The sequence below is a fragment of the Urocampus carinirostris genome, chromosome 1, assembly GCF_059441175.1.
Source record: "Urocampus carinirostris isolate Australia breed hairy pipefish chromosome 1, RoL_Ucar_1.0, whole genome shotgun sequence".
NCBI classification, from domain to species: domain Eukaryota; kingdom Metazoa; phylum Chordata; class Actinopteri; order Syngnathiformes; family Syngnathidae; genus Urocampus; species Urocampus carinirostris.
This window is the reverse complement of record NC_142349.1, coordinates 44153926-44171944: the sequence shown is the minus strand read 5'-3', so window position 1 is coordinate 44171944 and position 18019 is coordinate 44153926. Positions and strand designations below refer to the sequence as shown.

At 40.8% G+C, this 18019-nt stretch overlaps 3 protein-coding genes across 3 annotated transcripts; all 3 read right to left on the bottom strand.

Annotated features, from left to right (window-relative positions):
- Positions 1 to 4653: 4653 nt before the first annotated feature.
- LOC148374770 (transmembrane protein 238-like) lies at positions 4654 to 7796 on the bottom strand. The gene is made up of 2 exons (XM_088340788.1): positions 6440 to 7796; positions 4654 to 5610 (listed from the first exon to the last, which is right to left on the bottom strand). The coding sequence occupies exon 1, from the start codon at positions 7689 to 7691 to the stop codon at positions 7458 to 7460; it is 234 nt and encodes a 77-aa protein (XP_088196914.1). The 5' UTR covers positions 7692 to 7796; the 3' UTR covers positions 4654 to 5610; positions 6440 to 7457.
- Positions 7797 to 7914: 118 nt separating this feature from the next.
- On the bottom strand, positions 7915 to 10632 carry tmem238l (transmembrane protein 238 like). The gene has a single exon (XM_088340777.1). It carries the CDS (start codon positions 10541 to 10543, stop codon positions 9965 to 9967), a length of 579 nt encoding a protein of 192 aa, XP_088196903.1. The 5' UTR covers positions 10544 to 10632; the 3' UTR covers positions 7915 to 9964.
- Positions 10633 to 13982: 3350 nt separating this feature from the next.
- On the bottom strand, positions 13983 to 17386 carry pirt (phosphoinositide interacting regulator of transient receptor potential channels). Its single transcript, XM_088355455.1, has 2 exons — positions 17177 to 17386; positions 13983 to 15258 (listed from the first exon to the last, which is right to left on the bottom strand). The coding sequence occupies exon 2, from the start codon at positions 15250 to 15252 to the stop codon at positions 14848 to 14850; it is 405 nt and encodes a 134-aa protein (XP_088211581.1). The 5' UTR covers positions 15253 to 15258; positions 17177 to 17386; the 3' UTR covers positions 13983 to 14847.
- Positions 17387 to 18019: the final 633 nt, after the last annotated feature.

Here is an 18019-nt window from a genome sequence, read left to right as displayed (position 1 = left end):
ATGTTATATTGTACATGTGTTTCATTATATCATATATATTGTTAATTAACATTTTGTTGTGAGATACTGAGTTGCTCGACATGATTGAGGTTTATTATAAAAAAAGTTCAAAAATTAAGTAGCTTGGTCGTTCACTGTAGAAGGAAAAATACATGCAAATATAATGAAGTAGAGGGGCAGCACGGTGGCGCAGTTGTTAGCACGTGTGCGTCACAGTTCTTAGGTCTTCTGATTCTGTGTGCCCTGCGACTGGCTGGTAACCAGTTCAGGGTGTCCCCTGCCCACTGCCCGAAGATTGCTGGGACGGGCTCTAGTACCCCCGCGACCCTACTGAGGATAAGCGATTCAGATAATGGATGGATGGGTAATTAAGTAGAATAATACATTTTCTTATTCAAATTAGTAATTCATTTTCAGGATTAAATTATTGTTGGTAATGTACTGATTAAAGGGATAACCACAAACCTGTGTTTTTTCCATTTTATCATTTTATAGTTCCTTTTATTCTTAACTTTTTATACAACATAATAATTCGTAATATAATGCATCAAAGCAAGTGAGCCGTTTGAGAGCCGTCTCTCTTTAATGAGTTGAGCAGAAAAAGTTATCTAAAAAGAGACGGACTTCCTTTCACTACCTAACTACCACATGAAATCCGAGGCGGCAGATGCATTCACACAGTAGCATCAAACCGCTCTCTTTGTTTGGAACAGAAAAAAACAATACAGAGAGAGAGAGGCGAACTCGTTTGACTTTATGGATTTGACGTTTCGTGATAGTCGGTGTATACCGGATGGTACCCATAATTGACAAATTTGCGTTTTTCCGTACAGATTTTCTTGTACGTCGTACACGTCTTAAAATGCATAATGAACGTACTTTGTACCGCAAAAACGTACAGGTTGACAGGTATGCATGTGTTTCGTTATATCATATATATTGTCAATTAACATTGTGTTGTGAGATACTGAGTTGCTCGACATGAATGAGGTTTATTATTAAAAAAAGTTAAAAAATTAAGTAGCTTGGACGTTCACTGTAGAAGGAAAATATACATGCAAATATACTTAAGTAGAATAATACATTTTCTTAATAAAATTATTAATTCATTTTCTGGGTTCGATTATTGTTGGTAATATCCTGATAAAAGGGATAACCACAAACCTGTCTTTTTTTCATTTTATCCTTTTATAGTTCCTTTTTTTATTAACTTCTTTATACAACATAATAATTCCTAATATAATGCATCAAAGCAAGTGAGCCATTTGAGAGCCAGCTCTCTTTAATGAGTTGAGCCGAAAAAGCCGGTTCTCTAAAAAGAGACGGACTTCCTTTCACTAGACAGTGATATGTGGAAAGGCATTCAGGCCATCACCAGATACAAGCCAACCACCGCCCTAGTGCAGGACACTAGCATGGACTTTCTGAATGACCTCAACAACTTCTTTGGGAGGTTCGAGGCACAAAATGGCACCCCTGCAGCGAAAGCGGTTCCACATCAGGACGAAAGAGCACTCCTCCTGGACTCAACTGACGTGAGGAAGACCCTGAGAAGGGTCAACACATGGAAGGCTCCAGGCCCGGACAACATTCCAGGGCGGGTCCTTAGGGAGTGCGTCGATCAGCTGGCTTGTGTACTAACAGACATTTTCAACACCTCGCTAGACCAAGCCAAAGTACCATCATGCTTTAAATTTGCCAACATCATCCCAGTGCCAAAGAAACCCCAGATCTTATCATTCAACGATTACCGGCCCGTTGCACTGACTCCTATCATAATGAAGTGCTTTGAGAGACTGGTTAAAGAGCACATCACCTCCAGTCTCCCCTCCTCATTCGACCCCTTTCAGTTTGCCTACCGGACAAACCGCTCCACCGGGGATGCCATATCCTCTGTGCTTCACCTGAGCCTGACACACCTAGAGGAGAAGAACACCCATGTGCGGATGCTGTTCCTGGACTTCAGTTCAGCATTCAACACCATCATCCCACAACACCTGGTAGACAAAATGAGACTCCTGGGTTTCAACACCCCCCTGCGGAACTGGCTGCTGGACTTCCCCACTGACAGACCCCAGTCAGTGCGGATTGGTCAGAACATCTCCGATGTCATCACCCTCAGTACGGGCTCCCCCCAAGGCTGTGTCCTGAGCCCCTTGCTGTTCACCCTGATGACACACGACTGCGTCCCTAGGTCAGCCACAAACCAAATCGTGAAGTTTGCTGACGACACAACAGTGGTTGGCCTCATCAGGGACGACAACGACCTGGCCTACAGAGAGGAGGTGGAGCAGTTGGTGGGCTGGTGCAGGGACAACAGCCTGGTCCTGAATGTTGACAAAACTAAAGAGTTCATTATCGACTTCAGGAAAAACCAGCCCAACCATGCCCCACTTCTCATCAACAACAAGGCTGTGGAGGTTGTCAGCAGCATCAAGTTCCTAGGGGTGTACATCACAAACAAAATCACCTGGTCCGTGAACACTGCATCACTGCTGAAGAGGGCACAGCAGAGCCTGTACTTCCTGCGGAGGATGAGGAGAGCCCACCTGCCCCCACCCTCCCTCATCACATTCTACAGGGGCACCATAGAGAATATCCTGACCAGCTGTATCTCTGTGTGGTGTGGAGGCTGCAGCGCTTCCGACTGGGGTAGTGTGAGGAGGATGACGAGGACAGCAGAGAAAATCATCGGGACTTCTCTCCCCTCCATTCAGGACATTGGCCAGAAGCGCTGCCTATCCCAAGCCAAGAATATTATCAGGGACCCCTCTCACCCCCATCATGGACTGTTCACTCTGCTAGCTTCTGGGAAGAGGTACTGCAGTGTGCGGTGTAGGACCACCAGGTTCCACAATAGTCTTGTCCCCCTGGCCATTAGACTGTTAAATGGTCAATCAAACACATAGTAAATCTAAACTGGTGCTAATCTGTACATCTGTTGGTTTTGTTTGACTTTTTTGCACTACTGGCAGTTCTTTATAGCTAGCCACTCCTTGCACATCTGTTCTCCTCTGCACAATTGTACTACAGTGTTATTGTTAGTGTTTACCTGACTTGTTTACCTGACTGCCCATTTTGCACATCTGGTTAGCTGCTCCTCTTGCACTCTTTGCACTACTGTAAAATAATATACATAGCCATAATTATTTAGTATATTATTAGTACTCAATACTCCAACTCAATACAACATTTTATTTATATCCGTACATTCAAAAAAACTGTGCGGGTCAGATGTATCGACATTTCGTTCTGTATACACGTGTACTAGAATGACAATAAAGTATATCTGAAATCTGAATCTAGACAACTTGAACTCGTTTGACTTGATTGATTTGCTGTTTCGTGATAGTCTGTGTATACCGGATGGTACCCATAATTGACAAATTTACGTTTTTTCGTATAGATTTTCTTGCACGTCGTACACGTCTTAGAATGCATAATAAACGTACTTTGTACGGCAAAAACGTACAGGTTGACAGGTATGGTTTCGTTATATCATATATATTGTTGATTTACATTTTGTTTTGAGATACTGAGTTGCTCAACATGAATGACGTTTATTATAAAAAAAGTTCAAAAATTAAGTAGCTCGAACGTTCACTGTAGAAGGAAAAAATACATGCAAATATAATTAAGTAGAATAATACATTTTCTTATTCAAATTATTAATTCATTTTCTGGATTAAATTATTGTTGGTAATATACTGATTAAAGGGATAACCACAAACCTGTCTTTTTTCATTTTATCCTTTTATATATATATATTTTTTTATTAACTTCTTTATACAACATAATAATTCCTAATATAATGCATCAAAGCAAGTGAGCCGTTTGAGAGCCGCTCTCTTTAATGAGTTGAGCCGAAAATGCCGGTTCTCTAAAAATAGACGGACTTCCTTTCACTACAAAACTACCACGGAATGGTGCATGATGGGGAATCCCTAGGCGGCAGACGCATGCGCACAGTAGCATCAAACCGTTCGCTTCGTTTGCTCCGGACAAAAACGATACCGATATAGATGTCACGGTCGCCATGGCTACCAGTCTGCCGCGCCCCCGAACTCAGCTGCAGCAGATCAGCTGATTGCTGGTCTGCTATTTAAGGCTGGATTTTGAGTTTGGCGGGCGCTGGCTCATTACACAATCCGAGGTCTGTTATGCCTTGTCCTGTTTTAGGTTTAAACATTTTCCGTCTGTTATGCCTTGTCCTGTTGAGTTCGTGCCGGAGGAACTCTGTATTGTTCTGTTTAGGTCCCGGAGTATTGGGCGACTTTTATTTTGTTAAATAAAACTTATGATCGTCAACGCATATGAGTTCTCCCTTCCTGCCTCCTGCCTCCGTTCTGGTCCGGTCACTCCTTCCCCCCACCACGCCACGTGACAATAGAGGCTACCGCGGCGAACTCTTTTGACTTGATTGATTTGCCGTTTCGTGATAGTCGGTGTTTACCGGATGGTTCCCGTACAGATCTTTTTGTACGTCGTACACGTCTTAAAATGCATAATAAACGTACTTTGTACGGCAAAAACGTACAGGTTGACAGGTATTTGCTCTTTTATATATTTCCCCCAAAATGCATTTTTTTCAGATTATGAAAGATTCTGATTATTTAGAACATCTAAGATGATGATTAGAAAAAATACAAACGGTCATTTTTAAATCGTAGTAGTTTAGCTTTATTAAACGTTAGTATGTGCGCCAGCGCACCCTTGTGATCTTGGCAAAGATTAGCGGTCGGACAGGAATATACGAATGAATAACTAAGTGATGAATAAATGAGCAAGCGTCATTTAAAAATGTTAAATTTGATAAAAGGTGGTGGTTGCGTTTTGGAGAGTGGGAAAAATGTAAAATTTCACAACATTTTCTAATGATCATAGAGGAGCATCCACCAGACTCCGGAACTTTGTCTGCTTACAGTACTTCCAGCATCCACTAGAGAGCACAGCACACCTGCGTCATACTGTTGATATATATATATATATATATATATATATATATATATAATGTATGTATGTATGTATATACGTATGTATATAATTATACATTCCAATTTGTGTGTGTTTGTATGTCCAATGTCGTCCCATAATGCTTGTTCTTTTAAAGTCTGTAAAAATTAAATATCACCGACCTGGAATCAACCTTTCACCTGCGGCTTGCGCTGCCACCTTAAAAGGGGACAATAACCTCCTCTCAGTTAGAATCGCCTATACTTTATCTAGGTTTATATTCTTCTCAATCCTCTACTGACAGCACACTTAAGATTAACTCTAATGTGCATCAGAGAATCCTCACAAACCACATCCATCATGATCATTATCATCATCCGAAAACCAGGAAGACCATGATGATCGGAACCATGGCGACCATACAGAAGCAGAAACACAGAAAGGCGTTGGCGTCCCTCAGGGACCAAGAGAGGCCGTCGTTTGATCGCAGCCATCCATTACTCCTCCGCTTCCTCTCCAAATTGAGGCCATTAATTCTCCTCGCCACACCCGGAAGAAGAGCAGGCGCCTTATGTGTCTGTCCAGGCGCGGCTAAGCTGTGTCGCTTGTTTCGTTCACGTGAACTGTGAGCAGTCAACACGTCTTTGTGTGTTGTCACTACGGATGACATACAACATGTTTAGTTTGCCTTTAGTATTGTGGAAGAAAACAGCATTGTTTTCTAGTTTACATTACTCAGCCGTGTCAAACATACAGTTCTCGGCCAGAAGAAGATCTACTCCGGCCTGCCATAAATTGCTGAGTATGTCAGAAAGCAGCTAATATCTAGGTAACCTCCAAATAAGTTATGATATTTTAAATAAATGCGAACCAAATGCTTCCTCTGGTAGGGATAAAGCAGTACATGATATACTCTCAGCTTTAGTAGGCCAAGCCCAGTAGTTTGATCCAGTGTAGTCTAATCTTATGCCCCATGTACTTCTAAAACCTTTATTTTGTATTTCAGTTTTATTCCTGTGTGACCAGTATGACAATTAAGGCAAAAATTCCATATTGTTTTTATAAATCTTCAGTTTGTATCACATGTCAAGTTGGTTCAGGTGTAAAATTGCATTCAATCAACTGTTAAGAATAAACTAACACACTAAATGCCAAACATGAAAATAGTTTTCCAATTGTTTGTGACTAAATGTGTTATTCTTAGAATAAAATCCCTTGTCATAATTTATAGAGTAGGCTGAAAAAACGCACATTACTGATAAAAAGGAAGAAATTAGAAATTTAGTCTCTATTCACCCCTAGAGCCAAACTGAGTTTGACATCCCTGCACTTAGATTTCCAGGACACACAACAAGAGTCCAAGCTTTTAACTGTAACAGTCTTGCTCTCTATACTGTAAGGATGTTGGAAAAAAGACGAAAAAACAACATATTGTTACAGAATGGCAGACGAGAAGAGGGGTGATCTGAGGGGGAGGTCATTTTACCTCACTGTGTGCAATGCAGTTTCAGAAAAGTGCCATGTTGGCCTCATTTGATTTGCAGGCGGGTAGTTGGTCGTCTGGTAAAAGCCTGCTGTGCTGGTTAGACGAGTTATGATGTCACAAAACGAGAAACAACAGCGAAGCCACTTTAGCTGAAAGCCTTTAAAGGCAGGCATGAGGCGTGTACAGAAGACGATAAACACTACTCAACTTACATGAAACTTCCCTCAAGTGAACCAATGTACCAGTAAGAATTCCCTAATAGATTACCCTTTTTAAACAATTCAGTAGATAATCTGCGCAAAAATAGCAACTTTTAAATACCTTTTACTGATAATTTAACAACTCAACTCACAAGTGAACAACACTGCTTGTCAATTACGGTACCAAAAACGTATGACAATAAAATTTGAAATATATAAACTAATAACTTTACAAAAACGGCAAACACAAACGTGCCCTGGCCTAAAGTTGCCAATGTACCAAAAAAATACATATTTATGGAAGTTCATCAAAATAATTTAAAAAGTTCTTAAAATGCCTTCAGCACAAATACACTCTCTCATTTAACTTGTAAAATGGTTAGTCTGTTGTGCACAGGTTGAAGCGGCCCTTATACAGGATGCAGCATTTTGCAAGTCATGTTAGCCGTGTTGTTCTAGGCATCACCTTACAACTACATGACAATCTTTTTCTTTTTCCTTTTTACATTTCAGAAAGTTCAGTTCCTCATCGTAGCATTCAGGTTTTTTTTTTTTTTTTCATTTCAAGTCACTGAATTTTCACGTCAGTCACAAAATCATAGAGATCAAGAAATGCTTCAGCTCATATATGATATGATGAACATTAGTGCTCGAACAATCAAAAATGCTCCCTCATTCCAATCTTGGACGTTTCAAAGCATTTCTTCCCCTTCTTTTTCTGTGGATCATCAATATGGCATCCTTGGATGACAATGCTTCCATTCCACTGGATGAAGCCAGAAAACACGATCCAGGATTCATTTTGCCGACCACCTCGCTCACAGGATGCTGCTTCTGGGTAGGTCCAGTTCCTCGTCAGGTACCAACAAGCCACCCAAGTACCAGAAGATCCACAGGAAGATGCTCAAGAAGATGAGGAGGGGGCCAGAAAACACAAAGAAGTCCCAGTACCTCAACGAGGCGAAGATGCCCACCAGGAAAAGCAGTAAGCCCACCAAATCCATGAGCACGGCCAAAGCCAAGAAGAAGGATGTGCATTTGTTGGGCTCCATGGCCAGACAGAGATGAGCTGACGCCGTGTGGAGCGGACGTAAAGCGGGTTACATTGACACTGGCAGCTCTCCACGCAGGAGTTCTGAGGTATCTCAGAGCTGAAGGGCCTGTTCTTCAAGAAGTACATCTTCATTCCTGAGCTGGGCCGACGTGTTTAGCTGCTTCTTGATGACTTCTGTGACGTTTTGTCATTCAACATGGCTTCAATTTAAAAATATCTGTGATTTTCTTTGCATCTTAAATTTACATTCTCGAGATCACTCGTCATTGTGGAGCCAAATGCAAATTAGCAGGTCAAATATTCACCCCAATAAACACATTAATTGTCAAGAGAGAGGAAAAGAATGAATTTGGGACTATTAAAATCAAGTCTTACAGGCATGATATCTAAAATAACAAGTTTTGAGCAAGAGGAAACTAACCTAACAAGGACTGAGAAACAATCAATGAACCAACAACCCAGATCAATAATGACACTCCACAACGCAAAAAACTCAATTTATGTTCTGCTCAAAAATACTTACTTAATACTTAATTGTTTTTTAGTGCCTTAAAAAAAAATCACAACGAAATTACAAACATATTTGAGCGCATTGTTGAAGAGCGGGACGACAGTGGATAAGATTGTTTTCCTCGTACACGAATGCTGTCCTTTTTAAAAAACAACAAGTTCGTCAATATGAATGAATATACATGGAAATAAATAACATTCCTCATTTGCTCATGTCTCATCCTGTCATCTTCATCAAAAATAAGACAGAGCCTGAACTACTCCCTGTTTTCAATCACCCAAAGTATTTTTTGATCCCATCTAGTGGTTCACAATAGAAATACACCATACTATACAACAGTTCAAGTAAAATATTTTTCTACTGGTACAAAAATCAGTGGACTGAAAAAACAAAATGTTGTATAGGTAGAAAAAAATCTGCATCATTTATTAAATATGTGCAAATCTCATATGTTTTTAGGGCATGCTAAAAATGTTAAACACAGAAGACAAAAGGTGTCCAGTTTTTTTAGCCTCAATTTGATGGTAATGAACTATACAAACTGTAAAAGTGAAGCACAAATGATGAGTGCTGACCTGTCGATGATGTTAAATTTGGTCAACAGCAGAGAGCGATGTTAACCAACAAAAAGAGGGGTAAAATTTATTTCATTGTTAATAACTGAAAACTATATCAAATGATTTGTGTTTAGGTTAGTTGGGCACATGCAAGGTATTATCTATTCCAATAAATATATGTAGATATAATTAATCTGCACAAAAAAGTTCACAGTATTGTGACAAAACACAAGGAAGTAGCGTGAATTATCTCAAGAGTCGAGAAACGAATAGATCAGTAAGTCATTGTACAAATGATTGTGTGAAGCTGAGGTCCACAGCAACAGTTTTTGCTGTGTGTTTTTATTCACATTTTAAAAACATCTCAAAGAGCACATGTGACAGGGGCACTAGTATTTCTGAGCAATAATAATTGTTGTAGCGGGGACAGTCCCTTTTTTCCTCACAAGATATGTGGATTACACTGTGTGTGTGCCCAAATCCTGGAGTTTGTTGAGTCAACAAGTCAAAACCGGTTGGCCGGCTGTGGTTGTCACAAGATCATGATGGAAAATCAAAGAATAAACATGACTTAAATATTGGAACATGTTGGTTGGTGTCTTTGCTCTCATTAAATTCACATTGGAGTTTATATCCTTTATTTAGTTAAATTTTTATTCCTTTTTGTTTTTGTTCACAGCCCGCGTTCTCCTTTATCCTTTTTTGGTCATTTTTGTAGACCACCTGTTGGCAACCTCTGTGCTATGTCTGACTATATTCTTGCGGCCTGGCCCAACAATGACATTAGTGATGACAACAACAATAATTTCAATATTAATGATAACAATCTGAAATCCACTGTGTAATCACTAGACTAGGGATCTAGAATGACTTGAGAAAAGGTAGTAGATTTGATCTCATCAGCGCACTATTTTTACGGTACCATATTGAACATGTTATTTCGACTAAACTCTTTCCAATAACGCTCCATTACACTGTTGTACAATGTGGCACCACGGGTATATAAAATATAGTAAAGTTTGAGTGATATTTTTTGGGGGGCAAAAAATACATGGACACAAAATGTGCGGCTACATAAATAAATACGGCATAAGCAAAAAATAAGAAATAGTTTTTTTTTCTATGTAGTCCAGTACTGAATGACCCACGGGCCCCGTACCGGTCCACGGTTTGGCGGTTGGCGACCACTGTTGTCGACTACTTTTAATCCCTGTCGTAAGTGTCACTATCGTATCGTTTGTCGTATATTTCCCTCTTGTAGTCAATTTCATGGTTATACCCTTTGTTATCGAATCCTTTGTAGGTTTCATCCTTGTGGCAGTTTTCCTGATGCTCTGGTTTTTGTGAAAAAGTTTCCAGGTTCTTGAATGCAGTTGTCTTGCCCCAAGTGACTTTGCTTGCCTTGTTGGGCCTCGGTTCTTCGGCCGACTCTTTGTCGTGCGCGGGTACCTCATTTACCACTCTTGCTCCCGATGCCATCTTCCGACTCAACCTTTCCGACAGCTTGCGCACAATGCGCGCGGCCAAACCGTCCTCCCGCGAATCGTACTCCTCGCCTGGCTTGATGCGCACGTTGCCTGCGTACCACAAGACCCAAAAGCCGAGACTGATGAAGATGACGAGCGCGCCCGTGAAGATGAAGAAGTCGCCATAAAACTCTCCGTCGTCTGCGCGTACGTCCGCGAACACGCCAACCAACAGCAGCGTCAGGCCGACCACGTCCAGCGCCAAACCAATGAACAGAAGCAGCAAACATTTGCCCACCAAACTCTTCACGTCCATGACGACGGTGCAGAGGGACGAAACATCACAAGCCGGCGAGGAAGGCAAACTAACGGCGAGAAGGAAGGGAAGAAGCGGGAGGGGGAGAAGGAGGATGCTTACCTGCCAACGCAGGGAACGCCGCCCACTCCGTTAAGGTGTATCCCGGATGTCAGCACAATGAAGGACAGGGCTAGTGCAACACACTTACATATACAAAGTTGATGCAAATCCTTATAAAAGCTGATTTCTCTTACAAAAGGTGTAACGCATGCATGCCATCCTTTTGACAATAAGGGTGGGGTGCGCCGTTTGAGGTGTATTAAAGAGTTGAAAGTAGAATATTTTCATCTGGCTCAAGCTCCCCTACCTTGTCTTTTAATGAACAGATCAGGACACATAAGAATGGTGGTCCTGCTGCCTGGGGGCGGACCCCCTAGGGTAGTGGGTCCAAAGATACTTGTATGACGGGCAACATATCGGCTCAGTTTCACCATGAGCACCCAAGAGAAGTATTGTTATCATAATAGATACTCTAATTATGTAATATGCTGTAAATGTATGGAGACAGCAATGATGATAATGAGGATGGTAAAAAAAAGAGAGATGAAAGTAATGATGGTCATGATGATGATAATAAAGAGACTGTGTATCTACAGAGCCAATGTAAATATGTTTACCTGTATACATAGGTTATTTTTTACGTGTAAATACACTGGGGTTCTGGATGTGGAATGCATTTGTTAAGGAAGTCTGGGGGTAGGATTTACAAAACTCAATTCCAATGAAGTTGGGAAAGTGTGTTAATTGCAAATAAAAATTGATCCAAGTAAATTGCAAATTCTTTTCAACCCATATTTAAATGAATGCACAGCAAAGACAACATATTTATTGTCTTCACTCATAAACTTTATTGTTTTGGGAGAAAATCATCAACTCTGTAATTTGATGACAGCAACACGTGCCAAAATAGTTGGGACAGGTGTCAATAACTACTCAGAAAGTGGATGAATGGAAATCAACCAACTATTTGCAGGTGAACAGATGAATTAGCAACAGGTGAGAGTTGTTACTGGGTATAAAAAAGGGAGACCCGAACAAGCTAAGTCATTCACATGCAAGGATGGGGCGAGGTTCACCTCTTTGTGAACAACTGCGTGAGCAAATTGTTGAACAGTTTAAAAACAACATTCCTCAAAGTACAATTGCAAGGAATTTAGGGATATCATCATCTACAGTCCATAATATTGTGAAAAGGTTCAGGGAATCTGGAGAAATCACTGTGCGTAAACGGCATGGCCGTAAACCATTATTGAATGCCCGTGACCTCCGAGCCCTCAAGCGGTACTGCATTAAGAACCGACATCAATGTGTAAAGGACATCACCACATGGGCTCAGGAACACTTTGGAAAACCACTGTCAGTCAATACAGTTCGACGCTATATCCGTAAGTGTGGGTTAAAACTTTATGTTGCAAAGCGTAAGCCATTCATCAACAACATCCAGAAACGCCGCAGGGTTCTCTGGGCCCGAGCCCATCTAAAATGGACTGATACAAAGTGGAAAAGTGTTCTGTGGTCTGATGAGTCAGTTTTCCAAATTGTGTTTGGAAATTGTGGACGTCGTGTCCTCCGGTCCAAAGAAGAACAGAACCACCCAGACTGTTATGCACGCAAAGTGCAAAAGCCAGCATCTGTGATGGTATGGGGGTGCATGAGTGGCCAAGGAATGGGTAACCTGCACATCTGTGAAGGCACCATTAATGCAGAAAAGTACATTCAGGTTTTGGAACAAAGTATGTTGCCATCCAAACAGAATCTTTACCATGGGCGCCCTTGCTTCTTCCAGCAGGATAATGCCAAGCCACACACTGCACGTCTCACGACAGCGTGGCTTCGTAGTAAGAGGGTGCGGGTGCTTGACTGGCCTGCCTGCAGTCCTGACCTGTCTCCCATTGAAAATGTGTGGCGCATTATAAAGCGCAGAATAAGACAAAGGAGACCCCGGACTGTTGAACAGCTGAAGCTGTACATAAAGCAAGAATGGGAAAGGATTCCACTATCAACGATTCAACAACTAGTCTCCTCACTTCCTAAACGTTTATTGAGTGTTATTAAAAGGAAAGGTGATGTAACACAATGGTGAAGAAGCCCCTTTCCCAACTACTTTGGCACTTGTTGCAATTATAAAATTCTAAGTTTATCATTATTTGCTTATGGAAATAAAGTTTATGAGTTTGAACATGGATAATCTTGTCTTTGTGGTGTATTCATTTAAATATGGGTTAGAAAAGGTTTGCAAGTCATTCTATTCTAATTTTACTGACATTTTAAACTTTTTCCCAACTTCATTGGAATTGACTTTTGTAATAAGCATTTGCTTCTACCTACTCCCTTTCGAACATGTACGTTAACATTGTTTGTGTTTTCTTTCTAGTTGATGTTTTGTTTTTGCTTTTCATGTTTGAAATAAATGTTTCATTCATTCATTCATTCATTCAAATCCTTTTGTCATCTCCTTTACCAATAGTTGGTGAATTTTTCAACGTGACATATTTTTAACATTTTTAACTTAAAAAAGAAATGAGGTAGCTTGGTTGATCTGCAAAATATGGAGAATAATCGAAAACATATATTTTATACATCTATTATCCATTATCTGCACCACTTATCCTCAGTAGAGTCGCAGGGATGCTGGAGCCCATCTCAGATGTCCTCGGGCAGTGGGCAGGGAACACCCTGAACTGGTTGCCAGCCAGTCGCAGGGCACACAGAGACAGACAACTCACTCGCTTATTCACACCTAGTGACAATTTGGACTGGCCATTTTTGGAATGTGGGAGGAAACCGAAATGCCCAGAGGAAACCCAGGCAGGCACGGGAAGAACATGAGAACTCCAGTTTAGGAAAATACATTCAAATGAAATATTATTATGATATGCGACTTGCTGGCAACCAGTTGAGGGTGTCCCCTGCCCACTGCCAGAAGATGGGTGGGATGGGTTCCAGCACCCCCGCGACCCTACTGAAGATAAGCGGTGCACCTAATGGATGGATGGACTATTATGATAATTTTTGTTTGTCTTAAGCCAGTAGAGAAAACTTTGCTGGCCCTGATGTTTGAATTTGAAAAGCAGTGGATTAAAAAAATGGTAGGCATTTTAAAGGGGAGCGAGCAGTAGTCTAACACTTAAACCGCTAGTGTTGGTGAGTATGTTTACACTTCCTTGTAATATGTTTCAAATCATGTTGAAGGTGGACTGGGCCAAAGTCCCTCGAGAGATTTAAGAGAAAACGTCAAGCAGCGTTTAATAATTCATATTTTCGATCGTATCGCATTAGGCCCAACTCCAAATGCACTTTTCCATCATAAACATTCTCCACTATCTGGCTGGCAGCCTTCCACAACATTCCCAAAAAACAAAAGGAGAGTTCACAAAAGCATACACACACACCTCTCTTTTGTGTCAATATTTGATCGTTTAATAGGACTGCAGTGGATAGGTTAATACATTTACAGGCTCAATGCAAAATATCTCACAGCTGACCCATTGCCAACTCCCTAAACCAGGGGTCAGGAACCTTTTTGACCCAAAGAGCCATAAAAGCAAAAAATGTTTTCAAAAGAAATTGAGAGAGCCACGTCATATATTTTCAGACAAAATTGAAAAAAACTTCCAAACACGCTCTCTAGACAAAAGCTAATTCTTCGCACATTTGATTTCACTGTATGTCATTTGATGATTTCATCAAATGTATGAAATGATAATAATGCCAAATCCTGTGTCCCAAATCAATGTAAATATGCTATTTACAATTTATCTTCCACCTTCAGTTAAGAGTGTTGAGGCCATTTTTTCCATGAAATTTGTCCTTCATAACGGTTTCAAAACAATGTGCATGCAAAGTTCTTTCGTAAAAATGTCACAAATGACTGCAAACGATAAGCATATCATCATATTCACTTTCGTTGTAGACTGCACTGAGCGAGAGAGAGAGAAGGAAGTGCCTTGCGCTGTGTGCAGGGATCCTCCCACCTCTACTGCTCACCCAATCAAAGTCGTTTGCCAGCGTTTGTATTTATCAGTTGAAATGGTTTCTTATCAAACTTCTGCATTAAGTTGCTTCGGCTTTATATGGACCAAAATCGGGATGAAAACACTTGACTTTGGAACGCCACAGAGAGATGTGCAATAGTTATATTTTATTTGAGCCATATGTACTCATGAAAAGAGCCATATATGGCTCCCGAGCCATAGGTTCCCTACCCCTGCCCTAAACCCTTCAAGGGACTTTCAACCTGGAGATCCGCCGTGCAGAAATCCTCATACATTGAAGACAGGTTGGCGATGAAAGGTGAGTGGCTTCTTCATGGCTCGCCGCCTGTTCTCCTTTGTGATGGGGATGAGGACCACACCCACCACGAAAACCATGAGGCCGATCGAGAGCAAGGCGGGACCCAGAATGTTGCTGACCTTGCGGCTGTGCCCGGCGAAGTACAGGCCACTAATGATGACGCCGCACGCCAGGAAGCCGCCGCCTGTCGACATGAAGTGGATGGGGAACCAGAAGACCTCACAGACTCCCGGCGTGGTCTCGGCCGTCCACAGCGAATCGCTTCGGGAGAGGCTGAACACTGTGCTTTCTGTGCGGCTGGGTGGCGTAAGCTGGTCCCGTGACTGCGAAAGTGTGCACTCGCCAAGAGCGATGTTCTCAGGGCTGCCCGTCATCCTTTCCTACAGGCGAATGAATGACAAAAAGGTAAAAATTGGAATGGCAAGAAGCAGGGCGGACCAGTGCAGTGATTCTTTTTAAGAGCATTGTGTTCTGAAAAAATACAAGCACCAGTTTCCAGGAAAAAGAAATAAGAAAAGCTTTGAAGTTCATGTAAAAGTTTTAGTAGTTGACTTTAGCCAACCATGGTAAAATTAAATTTCCTAAATTATCAAGGCATCTGGCTGGTGTCCTTACTAATGACTTCCAGATTAACATTTCAGAGAACGCCTGTGACCTACATAATAACTGACACTACATAGTTCCTAAAAGCTGTTGAAGAAAAGCAAGCAATGTAAAGTACAAAGTCAACGCAAACAATCGTTTAATATTTGTTTGTACAGTACCTTGATAGGTCTTGGCAAAAGGTGACAAGTCAAAACCTAAAACCAAATGAATTAAAAGCTAATAGCTAGTGCAGACCTCCAGACTAGTGTCTGAAATGACGTCAGATTTACAAATCAATGAATCTACATCTTATTTGTTTTTGATCGCAGATTAAGAAAGCATGTATAAACTAGCATTGAAAAAACGTTTTATTGACATTCCTTGACTTGAAAGTAATGTTTTTTTTTAATTAAAGCATCAATATGAAATAAAATCCCTGTAACGAGACAATACGGTCATTAATTTGCAATGCTTTACATTTAGAAATGTTGTCCTAAACTGAAAATGACATGAAAGTTACTCGGTGAAGAACTAATCATCTGTTTTGTAATGCTAACCGGTCCTGGCCAAGTATGATGTCAACTTTATTTAAAGATAAAATTTTCATTTTATAAGATTCAAGATTGTCTCTTTTGTGACTAATGTAAAATGCTAATTTAATTTTCTTTGCATTCCTGGTGTACAGTGTTTATAAATCAAGTTTAAAACAGGATGCATTTAAATCAAAACCAACATGTACATACAAAAAGGAAATTACTATGTATATATATTCTGTGTTTTATATTTACATCAAGGTGTGGCTGAGTAATAAAGTGTGTTGTCCTGTGGCTCAGCCTATAAGTTATTGTCCTGCAGTTAAGGGGGGTGATGAGGGGAGGGGGATTTGGGGGTTGAGGGATTTGACAGCTCTGGGAAATAAAGCTGTCTCTAAATCTGTCAGTGGTGGCGCGGATGTTCCTGTACCGCTCTCTTGATGGCCCGGGTGGCTGGGATCAATGGTGATGGCTTTTGCTTTCATCTCGACTCGGCTCGCATATAAAGATTCCAAGTCATGGAGGGGGGCAGCCCACGATAACCCGTGCAGTTCTAATCACCTGTCCCAGTTTTTTGCAGTCCTGTGCCGTGCAGCTGCCGTATCACACGGTCACGTTAAGACAGAGGATGCTCTCGGAAATATGAACCATGATAATCTTCCTTTCTATTGTCAAATTTTACCTGAGGCGAAGTCGAAGTGACACATGTAATGTTCTCATTGTGCCAAGTGACATAGACTGAGAGCAGGATCTCACTTTTTATCATTAAAAAATAGTCAATCCCAATAAAGTTTTTCGAGCCAGAGTTGGAGTCAATACCGGTTCTTTTGATCACATTGAGCAATCACTAGTTTATGTCATTTATTATTTTTTTAAGGCTCTAAAGCAGCAGATATGATGGCATGTGTGTATGATGCTAATAAGAAAATCACGTCTTGCTGTTATTACAAACAATCGGCGTCACAAAATATATGAATCGTTATAGGAATGATATTGGTGAGTCTCTTAGACAGGCATGGAAAAAGGTAATATGAGCCACCCCTATTGCAAAGGATTTTGAAGTCATAGTATTTTATGACATCAACTCTGAACCGAAGAAGCTTAAACATGGTCACCATTCCATAACATTGTCAACGTAGATCAATTCGGCAATCGGCATGGATGAATAAAATGTCGTTACCTTTGAATAAAAGTTTGTGTCAAGTCTCCCCGCAGAGCATCAGAAACCCTTGATGAGGTTTGTGAGAGACGATCTGTACTGGAAAGCATCTGAAGGCTTCCTGTAACGGGAGCATCCCGCCCTCCTCTATCCTTCACATCCTCCTCCTCTTTCTCTTCTTCTATTCTGGCCAGGCTGAGAGTTTCATGTCCATAGCTCCCCGGAGGTGGTCCACCGTCCTTCCTCAACGCTGGTAATGGTAAAATGTTTCCCACAAAATCATTTTTGTGTATTATTGATCCCTAGACAGCCTTCAGCCATCGTCAATGTGTGTGTGTTTGGTACAATCACACTGTGATGCTGACATACTTTGTAGTCACACACTGACACACATAGAGTACAGAACTAGACTGAGTGTAGCTGCTATATAAACCAAAAGATTTCACACACATACACAAATATGAAGCATCAGTGGTATAACATGGTTTGTTTTTGAACAAGCAAATACATTTTACATTTAATGTATTGACAATTGATGGTATACATGCATATCGCATGAACTTTTCGTTTACTAATCCAGTGTTTTCCAATCTTTTTTGAGGCAAGGCACTTTTTTTCAATAAAAAATTCAAGGCACACCATGTGTTGAAAATATTTGAAGACAAATTTCTGGCACCAGTTTGATTTTTTTTAAAAAGCGTAAACCATTGTGTTGTCTTATCATTTGTGGTCACTGATTTTGGGTCATAATTTTGTTTGAACTTGATCTTGAACTTGAACTTTACTGTATTTCAAGCGTGTTTTTCTTTTTTTTCTTCCTGAAAAATATGAACAAAAACTTTTTTTTTTCTTTCTTGTTAGTAA

Coding starts and splice junctions, on each gene's coding strand:
- LOC148374770 (XM_088340788.1), bottom strand. CDS start 7,691: ATGGAGCCCAACAAATGCACATCCTTCTTCTTGGCTTTGGCCGTGCTC.
- tmem238l (XM_088340777.1), bottom strand. CDS start 10,543: ATGGACGTGAAGAGTTTGGTGGGCAAATGTTTGCTGCTTCTGTTCATT.
- pirt (XM_088355455.1), bottom strand. CDS start 15,252: ATGACGGGCAGCCCTGAGAACATCGCTCTTGGCGAGTGCACACTTTCG.